The sequence below is a fragment of the Fistularia commersonii genome, chromosome 2 (assembly GCF_037954325.1).
Source record: "Fistularia commersonii isolate RoL2024-O1a breed Wild chromosome 2, RoL_Fcom_v1.0, whole genome shotgun sequence".
In the NCBI taxonomy this organism is placed as follows: Eukaryota; Metazoa; Chordata; class Actinopteri; order Syngnathiformes; family Fistulariidae; genus Fistularia; species Fistularia commersonii.
In genome coordinates, this window is record NC_141285.1 from 28,054,035 (window position 1) to 28,073,960 (window position 19,926).

Consider the following 19,926-nt stretch of genomic DNA (forward strand, 5'->3'; position numbering starts at 1 on the left):
TACCCTACTTATCGCACCTCGCCCCCCCCCAAAAAAACAAACAAACAAATGAAGAAATGTATGTATGTATGTATGTATGTATGTATGCGGGTCTGAGACGGCTCTTTGGTCGAGTGTCACTTCTGACTTCCGACTACTGGTACTTTGGATCTTCGGTGACTAAATTGCACTTCTTGTAAGTCGCTTTGGATGAAAGCGTCTGCAAATGACTGGAATGTCATGACATGTCATGGATGGTTCTGGCTGCTCAGAAGGGCGATACTGCGCTGCACATGAATGGGCCACAACAGGATTGGCGTGAGCTCGCTGTGAATCAGGAAAAACTTTTACCACAGCTTTTCATGTGGGGACATTCTTAACTAATGCGTCATTACATTTTTGTGTGCGTGCGTGCGTGTGTGTGTGTGTGTGTGTGGGGGTGTATGTGGGAGGTGTTACCATTGCGGTCATAATCGAGACCTTAAGTGGAGCGAGTGTCAGAGATCCGAGGACACGGAGGCCGACACAAGGTGAGGATCTCGGGAAACCGACTTTTGTTTTTCTGCAAAGGAACGGAGAATCATCGTCTGTTTCTGTGTCTTATCATTCAGGGGAAACCGACACAACGGTCAGGGACTGATCGAGCAAGAACGGTTTATTCAGAGTCAGGAAATACACTGAGCAGATATCAGAATGGATGTCAACAAGGACCCTGCGTCCGGGCGGATCTGGAGCTGAGGGGGGGGTTGGTTGTTGGGCAGTGGAAGAGTAGAGTTGGGCATCCTGATGCGAGTTTTAATAGCGAATCATGTTATGTGTCCTGTTGTCATGGTTTCCTTCCAACTTCCACCGCGCAGATCTTCATGCAAGTGTCCTGTTTTTCCCATCCTAGAAAAGAACCCTGGAGATCAAGACATGACCAGCAAAAAGCACGAAACCTTTGTCTCTTCACCCATGAGGGGAAAACCAGTGAACAAGGTGCCGGGCATCGGGCCCCAGGCTGGGAGCAGACTGAAGGAGGCCGGCTACGACAAGGTGAGCCACATGGAGGGGCGGAACGTCAACGCCCAACGCCTTACAGTTTTATCACTGCTTACTAAGACACTTTATAGTTTCACTGATACACTTTATAGTTTATAGTTTTTTTTTATTTCTAATTCTGCCTTTCTTTTATTATTGTTATATTTTCTGTAACTCTGGCACAGCAATTTCCTTCGGGATTAATAAAGTTGTTCTTATTCTTATTCTTTATTCTTATTATTTCTCATATGTGTGTGTGTGTGTGTGTGCTTGTGCCCGCAGGCTGAAAAGCTCTTCGGGATGTATCTGGCGATGGAGAAGGACAGCACCAGGTTCAGCGATTGGCTGAAGACGACTGGCTCTGTGACTCCACACTATGCCAACGCCTGCAGCGGCGCCTTCAAGGAGTGGTACGATGGCAACATGTGAAGACCTTCTACACGACCACCAATGAACGACCCGCTGCTGAAACACATATATCAATAAAAATATTGGAAACATTTGAGTGAAATTTCTTCCCGCCGAGGCGAACGCTTTCCCGTCTATCGACGAAGTGACCTCCGGACCTTCACCGCTCTTCACCTCGGCCCGCGGAGAACCCGAGGTCGGTGTGATGCCTGGTCACCGGCGCCGCCACAGTCTGAACCTGAACAACCCGATCTATCCGTGCAAGGCCAGACTCCAGTAAACACAGGAGATCTCCGTCTCCTGCCGCCGGTGGAACGACCACAACACCTCGCACGGTGTGAGACGTAAACGGCGGCCCGGAGGGAAACCCGCCGTGGGCGGATCCGGAGGAGGGAGCTGTACCGGGTCGCTCCAGGCGTCTCCATTAGCGTTCTTCCAATTCCAGGACGGCGCCGTGGCCGCCCGCCCTCCTCACCCGCCCTCCTCGCCCCCCTCCTCGCCCGCCCGACCCGGACGCAGCTCCGCCGGCCGCACGGCGCTGTCTGGCCACAAGTCCACCTTCAGGGATTCAAAGACGCCCATGGAGTCACTCTTCGCTCCGAGAAGAGCTGCATACAAACGAGTCGGAGTGTTTCCACACGGTGTGTGTGTGTGTGTGTGTGTGTGTGTGTGTGTGTGTGTGTGTTTGGGGGGCACCAGAGGGGGCGGAGTCTCTCTCTTCCTCACATCTCTGAGGGTGGAGTTCTGTTTGTCTGGTAGAAAGAATGACAGGGATGGACACGAAGCCCCAGGAGGAGGAGGAGGTCACGTCTGATGCTTCCAGACTTCAGGTCTTCTCACAGGCCTCAGGGACTCTTCAGGGACTCCAAGTACTGAAAGGCTGCTCCCAAAGCCCAACTGGTTTCCACCTGATGGACTGACCGGATCATCTGGAACACACACACACACACACACAGTTTCAGCTTGTTTGCCCTGGCGATGGATCTCCACGCTCTCTGGCCTTCCAGCCCTGGTAGAGGCAGGGTGAGTTCATACGGAGCAGACATCTGAACAACATCTGACGGACTCTCGGTGGAAGACGAAGGTCCGGACCCGGGCTCATCCCTCTGCGGGTCGGGCCCGGGTCCCGGTCCCGGTCCCGGTCCGCTCACCTTGAGCTCCTTGTGTGGAGGGAAGCCGAGCTCCCGCAGCAGGACCGAGATGTAGACCAGGTCCAGGCAGAGGAAGGGACTCTGCTGAGGTCCCGGCCGGGGGCCGCCGCCGCACGCTGGAACGACAACGACGACACTCAGCCTCAGCCAATCGGCTCGCGGCCGCAGGTCACGTGACCGTCAGCTCACGCGGTCAATATTGTATTGATCAGTGATCAAGTCACGCATGGCCTTCGGAGAAGCCGGCGGCCGTGCGAGGACGCCCGGGGGTGCCGGCGCCGGTTCCGGCTCCGCTCGTAGAGTCGCACGTCTGAACCGGATCCCGGTCCCGGGGCGTCCCGGGGCGTCCCGGCCGACGGCTTGCGGCTCCGCGGACGACCACCGGGCGGCGCCGTCTCACCACGTTTGGCGGCGTCGGCGTACTGAGCGACTCGGAGGCTTCCTCCCAGGTCCCGGTCTGGAACAGACGGACAGTCGGAGGTCAGGGCCGGGTTCTCCGCGGACGTTCCTCCGAGCGGTCCCGGCCCGTCTCGGCCCCACGCGCTTCTCCCCGGGTCACTCCTCGGACCGTGCGCCCCGACATTTGGACCCCCCGCCCGTCGCTCCCCTCGCAACCTCCCGGACTCCGGGTCCACGACCCTCTAGAGCAGGGGTGGGCAGTTATTTTGGCTGGTGGGCCGCATGTCTTATTTCATTTTTATGCGCGGGCCAACTCGGTACCATGTAAATCGAACAAAACGAAAATTTTATTTTAATTATTTACATTTTTTGGCATTTTATTTCTTTTTTTACTTTAAAATCATGAATGATCATATAAATGTACCGACATTATTTTATATGTAATCATCCGTACAAAATGAAACAAAGGGGAAAAAATAAGGAGTTTCTAAATTCAATATTGATTGAAAATACTTCTTAAAATACCGTATTTTCACGACCATAAGGCGCACATAAAAGTCAAAGCGGTGCGCCCTATCGTTCAGTGCGCCTTGTGTGTGTGTGTGTGTGTTGTTGTAAGGCGGACGTAGTAGAGAACACAATGAGAACGTTAAAGGGGGAGTGTGGGCGTGGATTGTACGGTATATAAAAACGCGGGTAAGGAGACCAGGTGCTTTCTTCCACGCATCACCATCGCTGTTGACCTGTGACTGCGTGCCCATCTCACAGCCGGTGTGAAAAAACAAGTGAAGCAAACGAACTCTGAGCTTGCTATCATTCAAAGTAAGGCTGCGAGCGGCGTGGGAGCGACGGATGACCGATGGAGACACTCTTTTCCGAAGAGTGGAAGACAGCGCCGGGCGAGTTACGCCGCGATTTGCGAATGGATTGTAGATGCTCGGGCTAACGTGTCCGCCGGCGCTGTTGTTCGAGCTTTCGCAAAAGCCGGCACCGTTTCCGAGGAGCCGCACGGCACGGAAAGTGACTCTGACAGTGAAGAAAGTATGTTTGATGGAGATTTAGCGCAGATGTTCAAATCAGAAACCAAGGATGAAGACTTCGATGGGTTTGATTGATGAGTTACTACTTTGTAATCAATACTTAAATAAAGCACAACCAAACTCAGTTTTGCTCCCGCTCTATTTTTAAATACGCACACTTGTATGCGTTTGTGTGTGTGTGTGTGTGTGTGTGTTGTTGTTGTTGTAAGGCGGAAGTAGTAGAGGACACCATGAGAACGTTAAAGGGGGAAGCGTGGCCGTGGATTGTATATAAAACCCGCGCCCTATCATTTGGTGCCCCTTATGTGTGTGTTAAATACAATAATGGCACACATAACCGAGATTGCGCCTTTTAGTAAGGTGCGCCTTATGGTCGTGAAAATACGGTATTAAAAGAAAATAGTTTGGCGGGCCGTATAAAAAAGGTAAACGGGCCGGATGTGGCCCGCGGGCCGTAAAATGCCCAGGTCTGCTCTAGAGGGGCGCCGGATCCGCTCCGGCCCGGAGAGAGTGGGACCGCCCAGAGGAACCGCCGGCTGTGCGCGGGTTCGGGTCGGTACCGATCAGCCCCAGGTCCACCGCACGGTCGTAGTAGAAGGAAAAGGCGTAGAAGTCCAGGTCGGCCACCTCCGGCGCCGCCGCCACCTTCCTGTACAGCAGCTTCTCCACCTTGGTCAGGCATGCCGTGTACACTGGCTCCCCTGACACACACACACACACACACACACACACACACACACACACACACACACACACACACACACACACACACACACACACACACACAGTCATGCATTGGGGACAAGCTGAAGCAGCCAATCAGAGCACAGCGTTGGAGGCCTCACCTGCCTTCTGCCCTCGCACGGTGTAGGTGGTGTCGGCGTGCTCCCAGCTGACCGAAGACTCTGGAGGCAGGCAGGGGCTGACCAGCTGGCTGCTGCCCCCCACTGGACACACACACACACACACAGACACACACACACACACGAGCAGGACATTTTTTTAGAAATAAACAAGTAAACAAGGAAAACAGAATCAGGATTCCTCTAAAGTGTGTGTGTGTGTGTGTGTGTGTGTGTGTGTGTGTGTGTGTGTGTGTGTGTGTGTGTGTCTCCTTGCAGCAGTTAAAGCTCCTAACATCTGGCAGCAGGGCCTTAATCTTGCAGTTATTAAAAGCTTAGATAATGGCTTATTTATCTGGGGTAGAAAAGGCAGAGGAGCTCATGGCCGTACATGTGGGCGGGTCCACGCCGCCCAGCACCGCCAGCCGGGCCGACATCAGGCCCAGACCCAGGTAGCTGCGGAGGGAGAGGACAAGGTGAGCGGGTTCCTGCCCCCCTGGACCCCCCCGGACCCCCCTGGACCCCCCTGGACCCCCTGGACCTGAGGCTAGCATACCTGTGGCTGTAGACGGTGTGTGTGCTGTTGAACAGCTGGAAGGAGCGGATGTGGTCGATGGGAGACATCTGGATGGTCTTCTGCACGAAGAGAGAGGGTCACGGTCTCTCTCACACACACGTACACACACACACACACACACAGCGGGGGGGGGGGGGGGGGGGGGGGGGGCTTCCTCAGGCCCAATTGGCTGAGCAGCCAGTCACATGGCCGCCCCTCCCTTTAAGTTATAGGGGAGGCAGGCGCAGCGGCGGCCCCCCCCAGGTGAGGGCCCCCCCAGGTGAGGGCCCCCCCAGGCCTTCTCGACCCGTCCTCTGAGGCCCGGAGGAGCCGCCGTGATGTCGCCGGCGGTGACCTAGATTAGGGACGGCTGTTTTTTTTTCGGGATTAGCGTGGCGTGGATAGATTAGCGCTCGGAAGATGGAGCCACCCCGGCGGCGTGACGGAGATCCTCCTCCCACCTCGTCCCGAGGACTGAAGGTGATCTGGGTCGAGCCGCCGCCCAGGTCCAGCATCCCGGCCGTGGGAGATCCTTCGCCGCCGAGACCACCTGGAGGGAGCAGACACCACCAGGATCACTTCTGTTTGTCCGCTGCTGCCGGAACACCTTCTCTAATCTGACATCTGACCCGGGACCAGGACCGGGACCAGGACCCAGACCCGGAACCCGGATCCTGACCCCAGACCTGCGCCTTAACTGTGAACTCATCAAAATAAAAGAACACAAGATTGGGTTCTACTGTGCGTGGAGAAGCAGGACGGAGCAGGTTCTCACCGGTGAGGAAGTTGATGGTGATCCAGGCTGAGATACCTGGAGGGACACACACACACACACACACACACACACACACACACACACACACAGGGTCAGAGGCAGAGCCACCATCAGGTGCAGATGGTTGGTGCAGATGAAGGTGTGCATCAGAGTTCAGGTCCGGTCCTGGTCTGCCAGGTTCCTGCACTGGACCCGGCGTCTCCCCAGACGGACGACGGACAGGCCGAGCGGCCGCCGGTTTCGGGGAGTTTCGAGGTGTTTTCGTGCCGGGCGGCCGGGCCGGACATCGATTGGAGGGCGAGCGTATCCAGGTCAGCCGCTGCCGCTCCCTCTCAGCCCCGTGCATTAGTGCCTTTTACTGGCGACCTTTGACCCCGTCCACATGTAGACGGGGGTGATTAAGGGGCTTGATAGAAATTGTATCATAGGAGCTTTAGGATCAAACTAAAACAAAACAAGTATGGAAGTGGGCGTGCCTCCGGGACCATCGCATCTGCATTAACAATAAGTCCGGCGCCGGGCGGCGGGCGGGGTAATCTCGCCACCATAAGCGCCCGCGCCAAGAACCGCCAAATCTCAGGACCATAACAAGGCTGCTCTGATCCGGTTAGACGTCTAAAAGGCGGGATGGCGGTCCGACGGCCCAGGAATCCCTCCATTAGAGGCGGGCGCCGGCCCGGTAAGAACTTAATTCGGTAATCATTAAAAGACACTTAGCAAAGGAGAAAACATTTGAGCCTCAGAAATGAGCGGGACGTAATCCCCCCCCAAGATTAAGAGGGACATTATCCCACACCGCCATAATTGCTTGTATGAACTACTTTAAAAGGATTACTGGGGGGCTGCGTGTCTGCGCAGCTGCTTTCAGCGCACGCGCACACACACACACACACACACACACAATGGCAGGGTCAAGGGTCAGCGGGGGGGCACCGGCAGCCCCACATCTGGGCTGAGAGTGAGAGCTGCAGATCTTCCTCCCTCAAGCGGGCCCTCTGGGCTGGGGAGATCCAGGTCCTGGTGCTCCCACCCTCTGACCCACACATCTCCACTTCACGTAAGGATGGAGCCAGGTGGACGTTCTTACCTTCGTCGGTCCCGTCCATGATGGACACGCTGTCGTCTCTGGACAGGAAGGGAGAGGTCTCAAACAGCGCCCTCACCTGGACATCCAACCACAGGCAGTCAGAGGGCTGCAGCAGCAGCAGCAGACGGTTCCTTTCCTGGGCCACGCAGCTAATATCTCTGCGGGTCGCTAAAGCTCGTCCACCCGGATCTTGACTTCCAGCTTCATCGTCATTATCCCCATCCTCAACCAGGAGCCAGAACACAAAGTCTATTAAAGCTGTTAAGTAATCAGTAATAACAGGCCTAGAGGCCGCGGCCAAAAAGTGATTTAATCTGCGGCTCTGACACAGAGCTGATTACAGAGGGCCGCCGCCGCCGCCATCGGCTGGCCGGAGCCTCGGGCCTCGGGCCTCCTCAGATGGACCCGGGGGGTCGCGTTCTCACCGTGTCCAGGAGGAGGCTCGCTCTGTCGGGGGGCAGCAGGCGCAGGCCGGCCGTGGCCCGGAGGACCAGGGGCGTCAGGCTCCAGGAGGACGGCGGCACGCCGGCTTTAGCCACCTCCAGCAGCTCCTCCACGCCTGCCGAACACTGGAGACACAGAGCCGGGGTGACCTCTGACCTCTGACCGGGTTCGGCGCCCACCTCCCCCCCCATGCACCGACAGTAAGGACAGCATGCGGGGCTAACCCTCGCAGCAGAACCCAGACCTCAACACAACTTCCCCTGGGGTTCTCTATGGATTCTAAGCGTTCAGCGCAGCTGTATATTAACCTTCAGGCCCACGTAAAGAGCCGACCTCCTCGGCATCCTGGCGCTCTCAGCGGGGACGGATCAGACTGGTTCTAGAGGTGCTAGGTGCTCGAGGGGGGTCGTACCTTGCCCGGGTCGCCGGCGTAGGCGGACAGTCCAGGTTTGATGGCCCTGAAGGTCTCCCGGCTCAGTCGGGGGACTTCTGGGGAGAGAGAAGAAGCCGGCGTCAGGCTCGGGTCCCGGTCCGTCCGACACCTCCAGGATCATCTCTACGGCCGGAGCTTTGAGCGGAGGAGCGGCCGCCGCCGATCGCCAGCTCCTCTCCAGGACCCCTTGCGGCGGTTCTGTTTGTTGACATTAGCTGCGGCTCAATAATGGCGGGTGGGGGGTGGGGGGGTAAATCTGAGCGCAGCGGCCAGCCAGACCAGGGGGGGCTTTCACTCGCTAAGCTCTTAATGTCAATTCCAGCCCGTAAACTAACAGGTGCCACGTCGGCCTGTTAGCCTGGATGCTAACAAAGGAGCCAAAACTGCACTCAGCCGCTCATTTAGCTTAGCCGCAAAATGCGATAACGAAGGCATTTGGCCGAGCGGCGGGAAACTTCCGTTAAGCCTAATAAAGCGGCAGCACGGCGGCTGGTAATTAAGGCTGCTGTGGGTTTAAACACACTAAAAGCAGCAGAGCGGCGCGGAGCCGTGGCCTCTCCTCTGCAACCACTGAGCCCGAATTATCAGGGTTTAACTTCCAAATTTACTCTTCCAGAGGATGGAGGACAGAAATTAGTCTGTTCCACTTAATCAGCTTCAGCGGCTTCTATCATCCCGTCCTGACCCCGACAACACCCCACCCCGAAGCCAGACCCCCCTTCAAAATGACTAATTTCCATCTACGCGTGCAGAGGAACCCGGACGTTTGAGCAAATCCACTTCCGAGTTGTTCCCAGAGTCGAGACGCGGCTCGGTGGGCCTTTGGTTTCGTGATCGGAGCCCAGATCGGAGTTCGCAGCTCGCCCAGAGAGATTTGTGGCAGAGCACGAACTGGCCATGCGTGTCGTGGACTCAGTTGTTGCGGGTGAGATACGCTGACGGAGAGCAACGTCTGTGAGAAGGAGGGAGATGTTTACGAGGATTTGGCACGGCGGATGGCGGGAACGTGGATGGAGGAGGCGTCGGAAGAGGCGTCCAAGGCCGGACCGGGACGTTTTGATGGTTCTAAAAAGCTAAATGGAGTTTGGCCATAAAGAGCAGCTAAGAGTCCAGGTCCCATGTAGCAACACATTGTAGCAGTAAGTGTGGCGCCAGGAAGTGAACCTCCTCTGACCGTGTCCCCTGCCGCCATCTTTGTCCTATCTTCAAGTAAATGCACTTCATAAAACCAGCTTATTTCTTTACATTCTCTTTTATTATGGACTGCATTATTAGTATTATCTTCTTCTTCTTTCGGTTTACCCCTTCAGGTGTCGCCACAGCGAGTCAACTTTCTCCATCTCACCCTATTCTCTGGATCCCCCTCTCTCACACCAACTACCTTCATATCTTCTCTCACTACGTCCATAAATCTTCTCTTTGGTCTTCCTCCAGACCTCTTGCCTGGCAGCTCCAACCCCAGCATCCGTCTACCAATATATTCTCTACCTCTACCTGTTGTCTGCCCTCACTACAGATCACAATGTCATCTGCAAACATCATGGTCCATGGGGATTCCTGTCTAACCTCATCTGTCAGCCTGTCCATCACCATTGCGAACAAGAAGGGGCTCAGAGCTGATCCCTGATGGAGTCCCACCTCCACCTTGAACTTCTCTGTTACCCCTACAGCACACCGTACTAGTGTCTCACAGCGAGCATACATGTCCTGCACCAGTCTAACATACTTCTCTGCCACTCCAGACTTCCTCATACAATACCAGAGCTCCTCTCTTGGCACCCTGTCATATGCTTTTTCTAGGTCTACAAAAACACAATGTAACTCCCTCTGGCCTTCTCTGTACTTTTCTATTAGCATTCTCAACGAAAATACTGCATCTGTAGTACTCTTCCTAGGCATGAAGCCATACTGCTGTTCACAAATGCTGACTTCTGCTCTCAGTCTAGTTTCCACTACTCTTTCCCATAACTTCATTGTATGGCTCATCAACTTTATCCCTCTATAGTTGACACAATTCTGAACATCCACCTTATTCTTAAAAATAGGCACCATCACACTTTGTCTCCATTCTTCAGGCATCTTCTCACTCTCTAAGATCCTGTTGAATAATCTAGTCAGAAAATCTACGGCTGCCTCTCCTAGACACTTCCACACCTCCACAGGTATATCATCAGGACCAACTGCTTTTCCACTCTTCATCCTACTATTATCATTATTATTGTTGTTTATAAAGAACATTCATCTGATTTAAAAATGTAAATTGAATAAAAAATTGATTTAATTGCATTTCAATGGGATATTTAATTACATATTCGGGCACATGTGGTTACGACCTTGGTCAGGGGACCGATTCATCTTCAGCTCTGTACCTTCTCAGGGAGTGTGATCAATAATGCCAGAGGGCCTTTCAGTTTGGTTTGTGTACGTACACACACACACACACACACACACACACACACACACACACACACACACACTACCTCCTCTTCCCATGTGGAACTTGAAGACATGGACTCTGGTCCCGGTGCTGCCTGCGTCAAACATGACACTGTAGCGGACGCCCTGCTCCTGGGCAGAGGTGGGTCCGACAGGGGACGGCGGCGGCGGCGAGCCCTCCAGCCGAAGATCCTGCCGCCAGACGAACATCAGGTAGGCCAGGAGGCAGGCGAGGAAGAGGAACACCGCTGCCAGCTTTGGCCTCTTCATCTCCACTCATTCTGTGTCAGTTGGAGACCCGCGAGCCTGCGCACACACACACACACACACACACACACACATCAAAACAATGTCCAGTCCACAAAGCCAGCCTGCGTTGACTGACAAGTGTCTCTGATGCACAAACACTGGAAGCTGTATCTGATTCAAATGTAACGCAGGGCCACTTACAGCGAAGGCCTCAGGAGAACATCCTCCTGTCAGGCCCTGCTTTCTGTTCTCGCAGCCAATCAGAGGGTGCAAACCATTTACCACAGCCAATCAGAGGGACGCCACCCTCTTTCACAGCCAATCAGGGCAACAATCATCGGCGTACAATGCCAAGACTGTTTTTCAAACACAATGAATGTGAAGAATGGTGTTTTATCCTGGACATACTATTCAATTGTATTTGCATGTAATTTAGGACACTTTTTCGCACTTGTCACATTTTTTTTTTTTAATTTTGTTGTTTTTACTGTCTCTGTTTTTACGCCGTTAATTCTGGGGTGACTGTTTCTGTCCAGCAGGTGTGTTCGCTGATGAAAACTAGCCTTTTAGCCACTACGCGTAGGTTTCATTCCGTCCGCTCTTCACTCTTGGAGAGATACGTTTGAATTTTAACACACGCAACTCCTAGACAACCTTTTTCTAGAGCCCGAAAACAATTATGGTCGTTCGTCCCAATATTGGTGTGGGATTTGTAAATGTGGGGAAACCAAGCTGCTTGCTGGTCTTCCTTCTCCGGGTCTCCGGCGTGGAGAACCCCATCTGAGGGGTTCAGGTGGAGAAGTTGTTGGAGAAGACTGGCAGGTCCTGCTCTTTGCTCACTGTCACATCATTTGATGCTGAAGTTTGTCACACCGCACCATCTTCCAGCAGCCTCACGGGGAGGAACTGAAAGGCCGTGGTCTGAAATCGACCTTCTGCACGTTTAGAGATGAACACGGCTCCGTCGAAGGGGCATCGATGGAGCCGCCAGTTATCTCTTCTTCTTCTTCTTCTTTCGGCTTTTCCCTTCAGGTGTCGCCACAGCGAGTCAACCTTCTCCATCTAACCCTGTTCTCTGGATCCTCCTCTCTCACACCAACTACCCTCATATCCTCTCTCACTATGTCCATAAATCTTCTCTTTGGTCTTCCTCGAGACCTCTTGCCTGGCAGCTCCAATTCCAGCATCCGTCTACCAATATATTCACTATCTCTTCTCTGTACATGACCGAACCATCTCCGTCTGGCTTCTCTGACCTTCTCTCCAAAACATCGAACATGTGCCGTCCCTCTGATAGACTCATTCCTGATCCTCTCCATCCTGGTCACTCCCAAAGAGAACCTCAACATCTTTATCTCTGCAACCTCTAGTTCTGCCTGCTGTCTTTTGGTCACTGGAACAGTTTCTAGTCCAAACATCATCGCTGGTCTCACCACTGTCTTGTACACCTTTCCTTTTATTCTGGCTGAAAGTCTTCTATCTCTTGGTACCCCTGACACTTTTCTCCACCCATTCCAACCTGCTTGGACCCGTCTCTTCACCTCTTTTCCACACTCTCCGTTGCTCTGGACTGTTGACCCCAAGTACCTGAAATCCTCCAGCTTCTTGATCTCCACTCCCTGTAGCCTCACCGCTCCACCCGAGTTCCTCTCATTCACACACACATATTCTGTCTTGCTGCGACTAACTTTCATTCCTCTCCTTTCCAGAGCATACCTCCACCTCTCTAGATGTTCCCCTACCTGTTTTCTGCTCTCACTACTGGAGCCGCCAGTTATCTAAAGGTGCATAAAAGCTCTATCAAAAAGAAGAGGCTTTCGCTGGTGAGAGTTACACTAAGTCGAACCATTACCTTGCGAAAACACTTCCGGCTCTTTCTGGTTCTTGGACGGCACTCATTCGAACACTTTCACGCTTTATTGTAGCATAATTAAAAAAAATCAGACCCCCCCCTTCTCCCGGCGAGGTGTGCAGCGCTAGCAGTTAGCAGCTAGCAGCTAGCAGTTAGCAGCTAGCAGTTAGCAGCTAGCAGTTAGCGAGCCGCGCACCCATCGAGCTAACGACCAGACTGTATCCTATGGGCTAGCAGCGAGCTAAGAGCTAGCTAGCAGGCTAACAGCGAGGTAATAGCTAGCTAGTAGGCTACCGGTGAGCTAATAGCTCGTTGAGGCTAGCGGCGGTGGCGCTGTTTGATCGACGCGGCGAATAGCTTGAGCCCGGCAGGTTAGCAGCTCGGAGCTAGCGGTGCCGGTGAGCCCGGACCCGGCGAACCAGCGTTCAGCCCGCCGGCGACAAACTCACCAGATACACGTGACTCGGGTGTTTGTTCAAGCTACCGAGGAGAGGAGACGCTGCAGGCGGCGGCATCCGTCAAATCCTCCGCGTCTTCCACTTTGTCCCCATCCCGGCGTCCGGGGCTGCTAACGATGCTAATGTCAACAAACGTCGCACCGTGATGTCGTCACATGCAAACGTGTCAACGTCGCCGTCGCTCGAGGTGTCCCTCCTTCAATGTTTAACGTCAAACGTGGCCGCGAGTTATTTCCACCAGTGAGTCCGATAAAGCAAAAAATTTTGAAGAAATACAAAACTTCACTTTGTTCCCACCGTGTTAACTTTCAGTTCGAGTTTTCAGGGAATGTTAAGAAACAGAGAGAAAAATACAGTCAATCTCTGAAGGTTGAGTAAAGAGGCCAGCAAAGTATTTCCTGTGTCAAAAATAAATACCAGAATAACGTGAGCAAACAATAGCTAGTCACTTGGACATGCATCAGAAAGTACCTGAGAGTCAGCCTTGTGGAAGCTCCATGGCTTTGACAACCAAGATCGAACCCAGGAACGGCAGCCGGTGTTTTTCTCCTCACACAGGAGTGTGTTCCGTATTTATCCCGCTGTTTCCTTCCTCCCTCTCACGCCTGGTACCCGCCGATCTACTTCATCTTTGGTTCAAGCAGCTCAAGAGCGTCCCGGCAGCTCTTGACCCCCGCGGGCTCGTCGACGAGAAGCATATCAGACCAGCAGAACCGGCTAATCCGGCCCCGTGGAGCCAGAAGCCAGAAGCCAGCTGCTCCTCATTTCCACCGAAAGGTGGTTACCGGACTTCCGGGTCTTTCCATATCCGTTCCGTTTTTATTTTTGAAATCCCCGTCAGTGCACGACAGTACCACTGGGATGGAAATAAAGGAACTGGATTCCAGACGTCGTTCAGCATAGTAATAACGTGGGAAGGAAGAAGGAATTTGTGTGTCGACTTGAAGGAGCTTAAATGGCCTGAAAACAACCAAGATAAGAAAGTATTGAGCCTAAACTTCAGATTGAAATCAATAGCCGGGGCCTCTGGTGCACTGCTGCCTGTGCTGCAGCCTGCGGCCTGCAGGGGGCGCTAGCACACACCTCCTCAGCGTGCAGCCAGTAGGAGGCCTGTGTGTGTGTGTGTGTGTGTGTGTGTGTGTGTGTGTGTGTGTGTGTGTGTGTGTGTATGTGTGCACAGGCCTCCGACTCAGCTCTTCCTCAGCTCTTCACGAGGCTGATCACCCCAGCCGATGAGCCAGTGAACCTCCTGAACCCGGAGAACGTGGAGCCTCCACGGGTCGAGACTGCGAGCTGGGACCTTGTTGACCTGCTGCTGTGACGTCCATCCAGACGTGCTCAGCGCTGCGGCTGGAGCTTCACGGGACACAGCGACGGAATCTGGAGGCCACAACTGTGGATCGTGAAGGTCCTCGCTGTGGGACTGATGAAGACCCGTCACATCTTCTCACCTCATGTCATTCGACAGCGGCTCAGGAAAACACACCGTCGCCGCGTCTCTGGAAGCACAGCGGGCACGTCGTGCACAGAGAGCCGCCACAGAGAGCCAATCACACTTGTGCCGCCTGACGTTCGGAGAGCGAGTCATGTGACCTCAGAGCGACGATAGCATGCGGGTCATGTGACCTCCGGGATGGGATGGTAAGTGGGTCATGTGATCCCATCAGGCGGATTATTAAGGAATAATTTGAAGGATTTCTGGGGATATAATTCAGCATGTTAGGATCATAATTGACGGAAGACTCCGGTCCATCTGGACCAGGAGACATCTGGACTGATTAGGCTCCGCCCCCGCCGCCGTCTTATCGGCTCCGATTATCGTCCCCAAGCTGCTTTTTCTTCTGATGCAAACGTGGCCCGCGGCGTCCGCGAGGGAAAGAACATGAGTCAGTCCCTCGGCCAAGCGGGAAAGTGTTTGCGGACGCAGGAACGCCGCACGAATGCACTTTGCGCCCACGGGCACGACCAATAACGCACGATCCGCATTCCTGGCGACACAACCGCCACGAGAGCGACGATATCGATCGCAGATAGAGAGCGGCTCCGCGGATCTTCAACGAGGGAAAATGCGACCGTGTCATAAAAACTATCGATGGTAATTTCCCGGGTCGGTCAGAGCTCTGCGGAACGCTTCGGCCGCGGCCAAAACGGAAACGCCGCAAAGCGCCGGCGATACTGTTATTTTAGGGTAATACTTAATAATCACACAATATACTAATGAAATGGTCTCGGGCCGCACGAGGAAACGCAATAAATCAAATTATAACTATATGAGATTTATATAATCGTCTGGAAACGACATATTAATATGAAAAGATGAAACATGTCCCGCTTCTCGGCAGCAGAAGAGTAATAGAGGTCTGATGAAAAGCAATAACGCAGAGTGGAGGGAGGCTCTATTTTGGGAGGGAGGGCGGGCGGGGGGGCCGAGGAAGGAGGGATGATGAATGTTATTGGATTATTTACGTGGCCCTCGACATGATTGAGCCGCAGAAATGAAATTAAAATGTGTGTCGAATGGGATTTTCCAGGAAAGTCCTGTAAAAACCACGACGGTAATAAGGAGGGCCCGAGTCGATTAAACGGGACAAGAACAAATAAGACGTGGATTAGACGACATTAGGAGGCAGATTAGAGCCTCCGCCTCCATTACGGCCCCGATTATTCGCCCGGCTCTTGTTCCCGGGCTTAAATCTGCCGCTTCTGCCACAAAACAAGCCATTAGGGTCCACCTCCCGCCCTCAGCACGGGCGAGAGTGAGGAGGGATTGGGATTAACGTTCTGAGACCGGCTGACCTCCTGCTCCTCCCGACCATCCCTGGGGGGGTGCGGGAGGACCCGGGGGTCCGTGGGGGGGGGGGGGGGGGGGTGACGTCCCGCCTGGAAGTGGCGGTGCAGACGAGGGCGGCGGGGGGGATTAGCGTCCCGTCTTCCTCGGCGGTCCAATCCATTTTAACCACCGGCTCCAGATTAGCCGCCCGTCCCGGTGCATCAAATAAAGAAAATTGCATTAAATTATCCCATTAATATTATTATATTCTCCATGGCCCCATCATTATATAATGAAACCCGGGGCTGACTCCCCCCCCCACACACACACACACACACACACACACACACACACACACCCCGACCCCTCCGATCCCCCCCACGGCTCATCAGCGAAGGAGCGTCTGAATGAAAAGCTGCAGGTGAAAACCTTTCTATCCTTTTCTGCAGCTTTTCACCGGCGACGTTCAACCCGCTGTCAGACCTTCCTGTCCACCTCCTCCTCCTCCTCCTCCTCCTCCTCCTCCTCCTCGGAGTGAATCTGAGGGTCTCCATGCGAAGCGGGGTCCCCACCTGTGAGAGAAGCTTTGTGAGTGAACGTGGCGTGAGTGTGCAGACGTTGACAGCTGGACTTTCTGCTCAATAAGCTCATAGAAGAGCCTGGAACAATTCATAGAGCAGCGCTAAGCCGCCGCCGCCGCCGCCGCCACCTCCTGGCTGATGGGTCCTTTGGAGACGCAGGTCTGACTTCCAGGATGAGGCCAAACCAGCCAGAAGGCAAAGTTGCGACCACCTTCTGCACGTTTGCTCTGATCCAGGCAGTGCACAGTAACACGCCTGTTCTACATGTTAAACACACAGCGCTCGGGCCTGTGTGTGTGTGTGTGTGTGTGTGTGTGTGTGTGTGTGTATCGCATCCTGACATCACTACACCTCACTTTGGTCCTTCCCCCTCGCCGGCCGTGCGGCGGCGGGTGCACAGAAACATATTTCAACATGATGTTGGATTGTGAGAAAGTTGGATTACGTTGTTATTTTGTCTCTGCGACCTTTAATATCGCGGAGTTAAGACCTGCAGTCAATCTGCCGCCGGCCGATTGGAGCGCCGCAAAGCTGATTAAACACAAACTTAATCAAATCAAACTTGAACGTCCCCATCAGTTCACGTCGCGACGGGGTCAAAGGTCGGGCCGCGCACGCCACGCAGGGAACCCACGGCGGGCCGGGGGCGGCCGCATGGCGCGCACGCACGCACGCACGCACGAAGGTGGGATTACACACCTTTTACACCAGCTGAAAGTATACGTGCATGTGTTTGTAGACACGTGCGCGTACGGCGGTACACGGCTGTCGTAGCAGCTGCGGCGCCGCTGCTGTCACACAGCGCTTTCAAATGAAGGCGCGGCGAGACGTTCCTGGAAAGTGCTGGGATTCCAGGCCTGGAGCCGGAGCCTTGCACCCCCCCCACCACACACACACACACACACACACACACACACACACACACACACACGCCTCCCTTTCCTGATAACCTGTTAATTTCATTGTTTTTGCCCCCGTTATTACGTGATTACGGCCAGTCAAATCTGCCGGCGGCGCCGCCTTGGGCCAAATGACTGTTGATATTTGCTTTTAATTTAAACAATCCACGACAAGACTCATTAACATGGCGCAGATTAACTGGCATCCAGCAGATAATCCCTGCTAACTTGGATTGGGGCGGCACTGAGCCTGATGAAGGAGCAGCTCTGATCTCCTCTGATCCCACAACCATTTCTGTTATTGACCGGGAGATTATCGATCAGTGAGACCGTCTGATTGGACCGGCGGCTCCCAGGCCCCGCCCCCTGCCGACCACGGACCCCCCACCCCCGCCTTTGTGGGCCGGGGGGGCGAAAGTGATGCTGCGGACGGAGCACGACGGGAGAACCTGCTCACCCAGAGTGTGTGTGTGTGTGTGTGTGTGTGTGCACTGTTTGTGGGTCGCTGCGGGTGGGGTGTGGGAGGGGAGGGGGATTTTGTGCGATTGCAGTGAAGAGCTGCACCTCCAGTGTTGACAGCAGATTAGGAGCAGGGATTACAGGCCGCATCGAGGAAACAGGCCGGGCCAAGAAAATCCCGCCGGGTGTGAGGATGAGGAGGATGAGGAGGATGAGGAGGATGAGGAGGATGAGGCCGAGTCACTGTCACTGTCGCCACGGAAACAGCAGATGTCTGCCGCTGATGAGCATCATCTGCCACACGACTTGTTAATCACTTCCGTGAACGGGCATCGGACCTTCTCCACCTCTTCTGCAGCTGCAACCTTCTCCTCCGGTCCGGGTCGCCCCGGTCCACGGTTCCGGTCCACGGTCCCCCCTCCCCGCCCGGCCGCCGGGGTCCAGCCAGGATCCAGCCAGGATCCAGCCGGGGTCCAGCCGGGGTCCAGCCGGGGGTCGGGGTGGGTGTCAGAGGTCACGATCTGAGGAAAGTGTCTCCGGCGGCGGCGTTGAGACCCTCACGCTCCCGGGAACAAGTCATCCGTGAAGGACCTGCTGGCGCCCGGTGGGACGGGCGGTGGCATCAGGTCAGACGTGGCGCCGCCTCCACGGGGGGGCCGTGGGACCCGGCGGTGCCCGCGAGCGGCGGCGTCCCCGTACAGTATCAGACGCTACATCATTAGCCATTAGCAGACGGGCAGGTTCTCTGCTTGTTTGTCTGGAATGAAGGCCCAGATTACTCATGGAGATGAGTGTGTGTGTGTGTGTGTGTGTGTGTGTGTGTGTGTCGGGGGGGTGTAAGAGTATATGGTCCAGACTTCCAGACTCTAATTTAAAAAGTTTAATCCCGACCCAGAAATTGTTTACATCAGTGAATTAGGTTAATCTATCCCTCTATTTGCATAAATGTGCATTTATGAATAATTACTGGGCCAGGCGGGGGGGCCGGGGGGGGGGGGGGGGGACGCGTGTCCAGACTATTGTTGCAGCCACACAATGACAACACACACAAAGCAGCAGCGTCTGCGATCGCTTACACACACACACACACACACACACACTGCCTCTCCTTAATTTCATTACAGCTGCTGCCTTAATTGGTCTCATTAACACTGCCGTTTAACCCCCAGGGGGTGGGGGGGCACACACACACACACACACACACACACACATAGACACACACATAGACACACACACACATAGACACACACATAGAGAGACATAGAAACACACACACACACACACACAGACATAGAGACAAAGACACACATTGAGTTAGAGAGATACAGAAACACACACACAAAAATAGACACACAAATAGAGATATAGAAACACACACACTTTCAGAGTCAACAAGTGTGTGAGTGTGAGGAAACAGGAAGCTGTTCCTTCAAAGGAGGAAGTGGCTTCACTCTGGTTCCGCCGTCTGTTGGTCCGGGATTGGAACCCAGTTCAGTCCCTGGGGAGGACCGGGAAGAACCGGGGAGGACCGGGAGGGGGACCAGGAGGAGGACTGGGAGGGGGACTGGGAGGGGGACCAGGAGGAGGACTGGGAGGGGGACTGGGAGGGGGACCAGGAGAAGGACTGGGAGGGGGACCAGGAGGAGGACCGGGAGGAGGACTGGGGAGGGGGACCGGGAGGAGGACCGGGAGGGGGACCAGGAGGAGGACCAGGATGAGGACCAGGAGGGAGACTGGGAGGAGGACCAGGTAGGAAGACCGGGAGGGGGACCAGGAGGAGGACCAGGATGAGGACCAGGAGGGGGACCAGGAGGACCAGGAGGAGGATGACGGATTAAAAGAGACACAAGTCGGGACACTGTGACACGCGCATGCTTGGTAATAAAACACAGATTTTATTGTTTCTCAGATTAAATGTCCTAAAATCACAACATCAGTTGGACTGGTGTAATCTGGAGGTGCCGAGGTGGGATTAAAGACTGCGTGTGCGTGTGTGCGTGTGTGCGCGGCGGGATTACCATTATATGAAGAAGATTTGATTGATTATGTGTTTGAATAATCTTCAGATTAAACTCCTTCATCCACTTC

General features: G+C 54.3%; 2 protein-coding genes across 7 annotated transcripts; one reads left to right on the forward strand and one right to left on the reverse strand.

The window, feature by feature from the left end:
* The first annotated feature begins 491 nt into the window (after nt 1-491).
* On the forward strand, nt 492-1,490 carry LOC147236937 (barrier-to-autointegration factor 1-like). Its single transcript, XM_086175886.1, has 4 exons — nt 492-509; nt 591-607; nt 872-1,014; nt 1,282-1,490. The coding sequence occupies exons 3-4, from the start codon at nt 895-897 to the stop codon at nt 1,426-1,428; spliced, it is 267 nt and encodes an 88-aa protein (XP_086032012.1). The 5' UTR covers nt 492-509; nt 591-607; nt 872-894; the 3' UTR covers nt 1,429-1,490.
* On the reverse strand, nt 978-13,771 carry entpd6 (ectonucleoside triphosphate diphosphohydrolase 6). 6 transcript variants are annotated; one of them, XM_086175838.1, is made up of 14 exons: nt 13,601-13,771; nt 10,615-10,876; nt 8,114-8,190; nt 7,683-7,826; nt 7,258-7,333; nt 6,171-6,206; nt 5,854-5,945; nt 5,396-5,475; nt 5,231-5,295; nt 4,843-4,944; nt 4,558-4,698; nt 2,959-3,015; nt 2,559-2,674; nt 978-2,336 (listed from the first exon to the last, which is right to left on the reverse strand). In XM_086175838.1, the coding sequence occupies exons 2-14, from the start codon at nt 10,838-10,840 to the stop codon at nt 2,253-2,255; spliced, it is 1,296 nt and encodes a 431-aa protein (XP_086031964.1). In that variant the 5' UTR covers nt 10,841-10,876; nt 13,601-13,771; the 3' UTR covers nt 978-2,252. The 6 variants fall into 6 exon arrangements, with proteins under 6 accessions (XP_086031964.1, XP_086031991.1, XP_086031956.1 ...); XM_086175865.1 differs by lacking the exon at nt 13,601-13,771 and adding an exon at nt 13,121-13,358 and having other exon boundaries at nt 5,396-5,472; nt 5,857-5,945; XM_086175830.1 differs by lacking the exon at nt 13,601-13,771 and adding an exon at nt 13,121-13,358.
* Nucleotides 13,772-19,926: the final 6,155 nt, after the last annotated feature.

What these genes read in the sequence shown, in the direction of transcription:
- LOC147236937 (XM_086175886.1), top strand. Translation starts at nt 895, where the DNA reads ATGACCAGCAAAAAGCACGAAACCTTTGTCTCTTCACCCATGAGGGGA. An exon ending in AGGAGGCCGGCTACGACAAG is followed by an intron (nt 1,015 to 1,281) that starts GTGAGCCACATG and finishes TTGTGCCCGCAG; the next exon opens with GCTGAAAAGCTCTTCGGGAT.
- entpd6 (XM_086175838.1), bottom strand. Translation starts at nt 10,840, where the DNA reads ATGAAGAGGCCAAAGCTGGCAGCGGTGTTCCTCTTCCTCGCCTGCCTC. An exon ending in CGGCGTGGACCCGCCCACAT is followed by an intron (nt 4,945 to 5,230) that starts GTACGGCCATGA and finishes GTGTGTGTCCAG; the next exon opens with TGGGGGGCAGCAGCCAGCTG. An exon ending in CGCCGACGCCGCCAAACGTG is followed by an intron (nt 2,675 to 2,958) that starts GTGAGACGGCGC and finishes TTGTCGTTCCAG; the next exon opens with CGTGCGGCGGCGGCCCCCGG.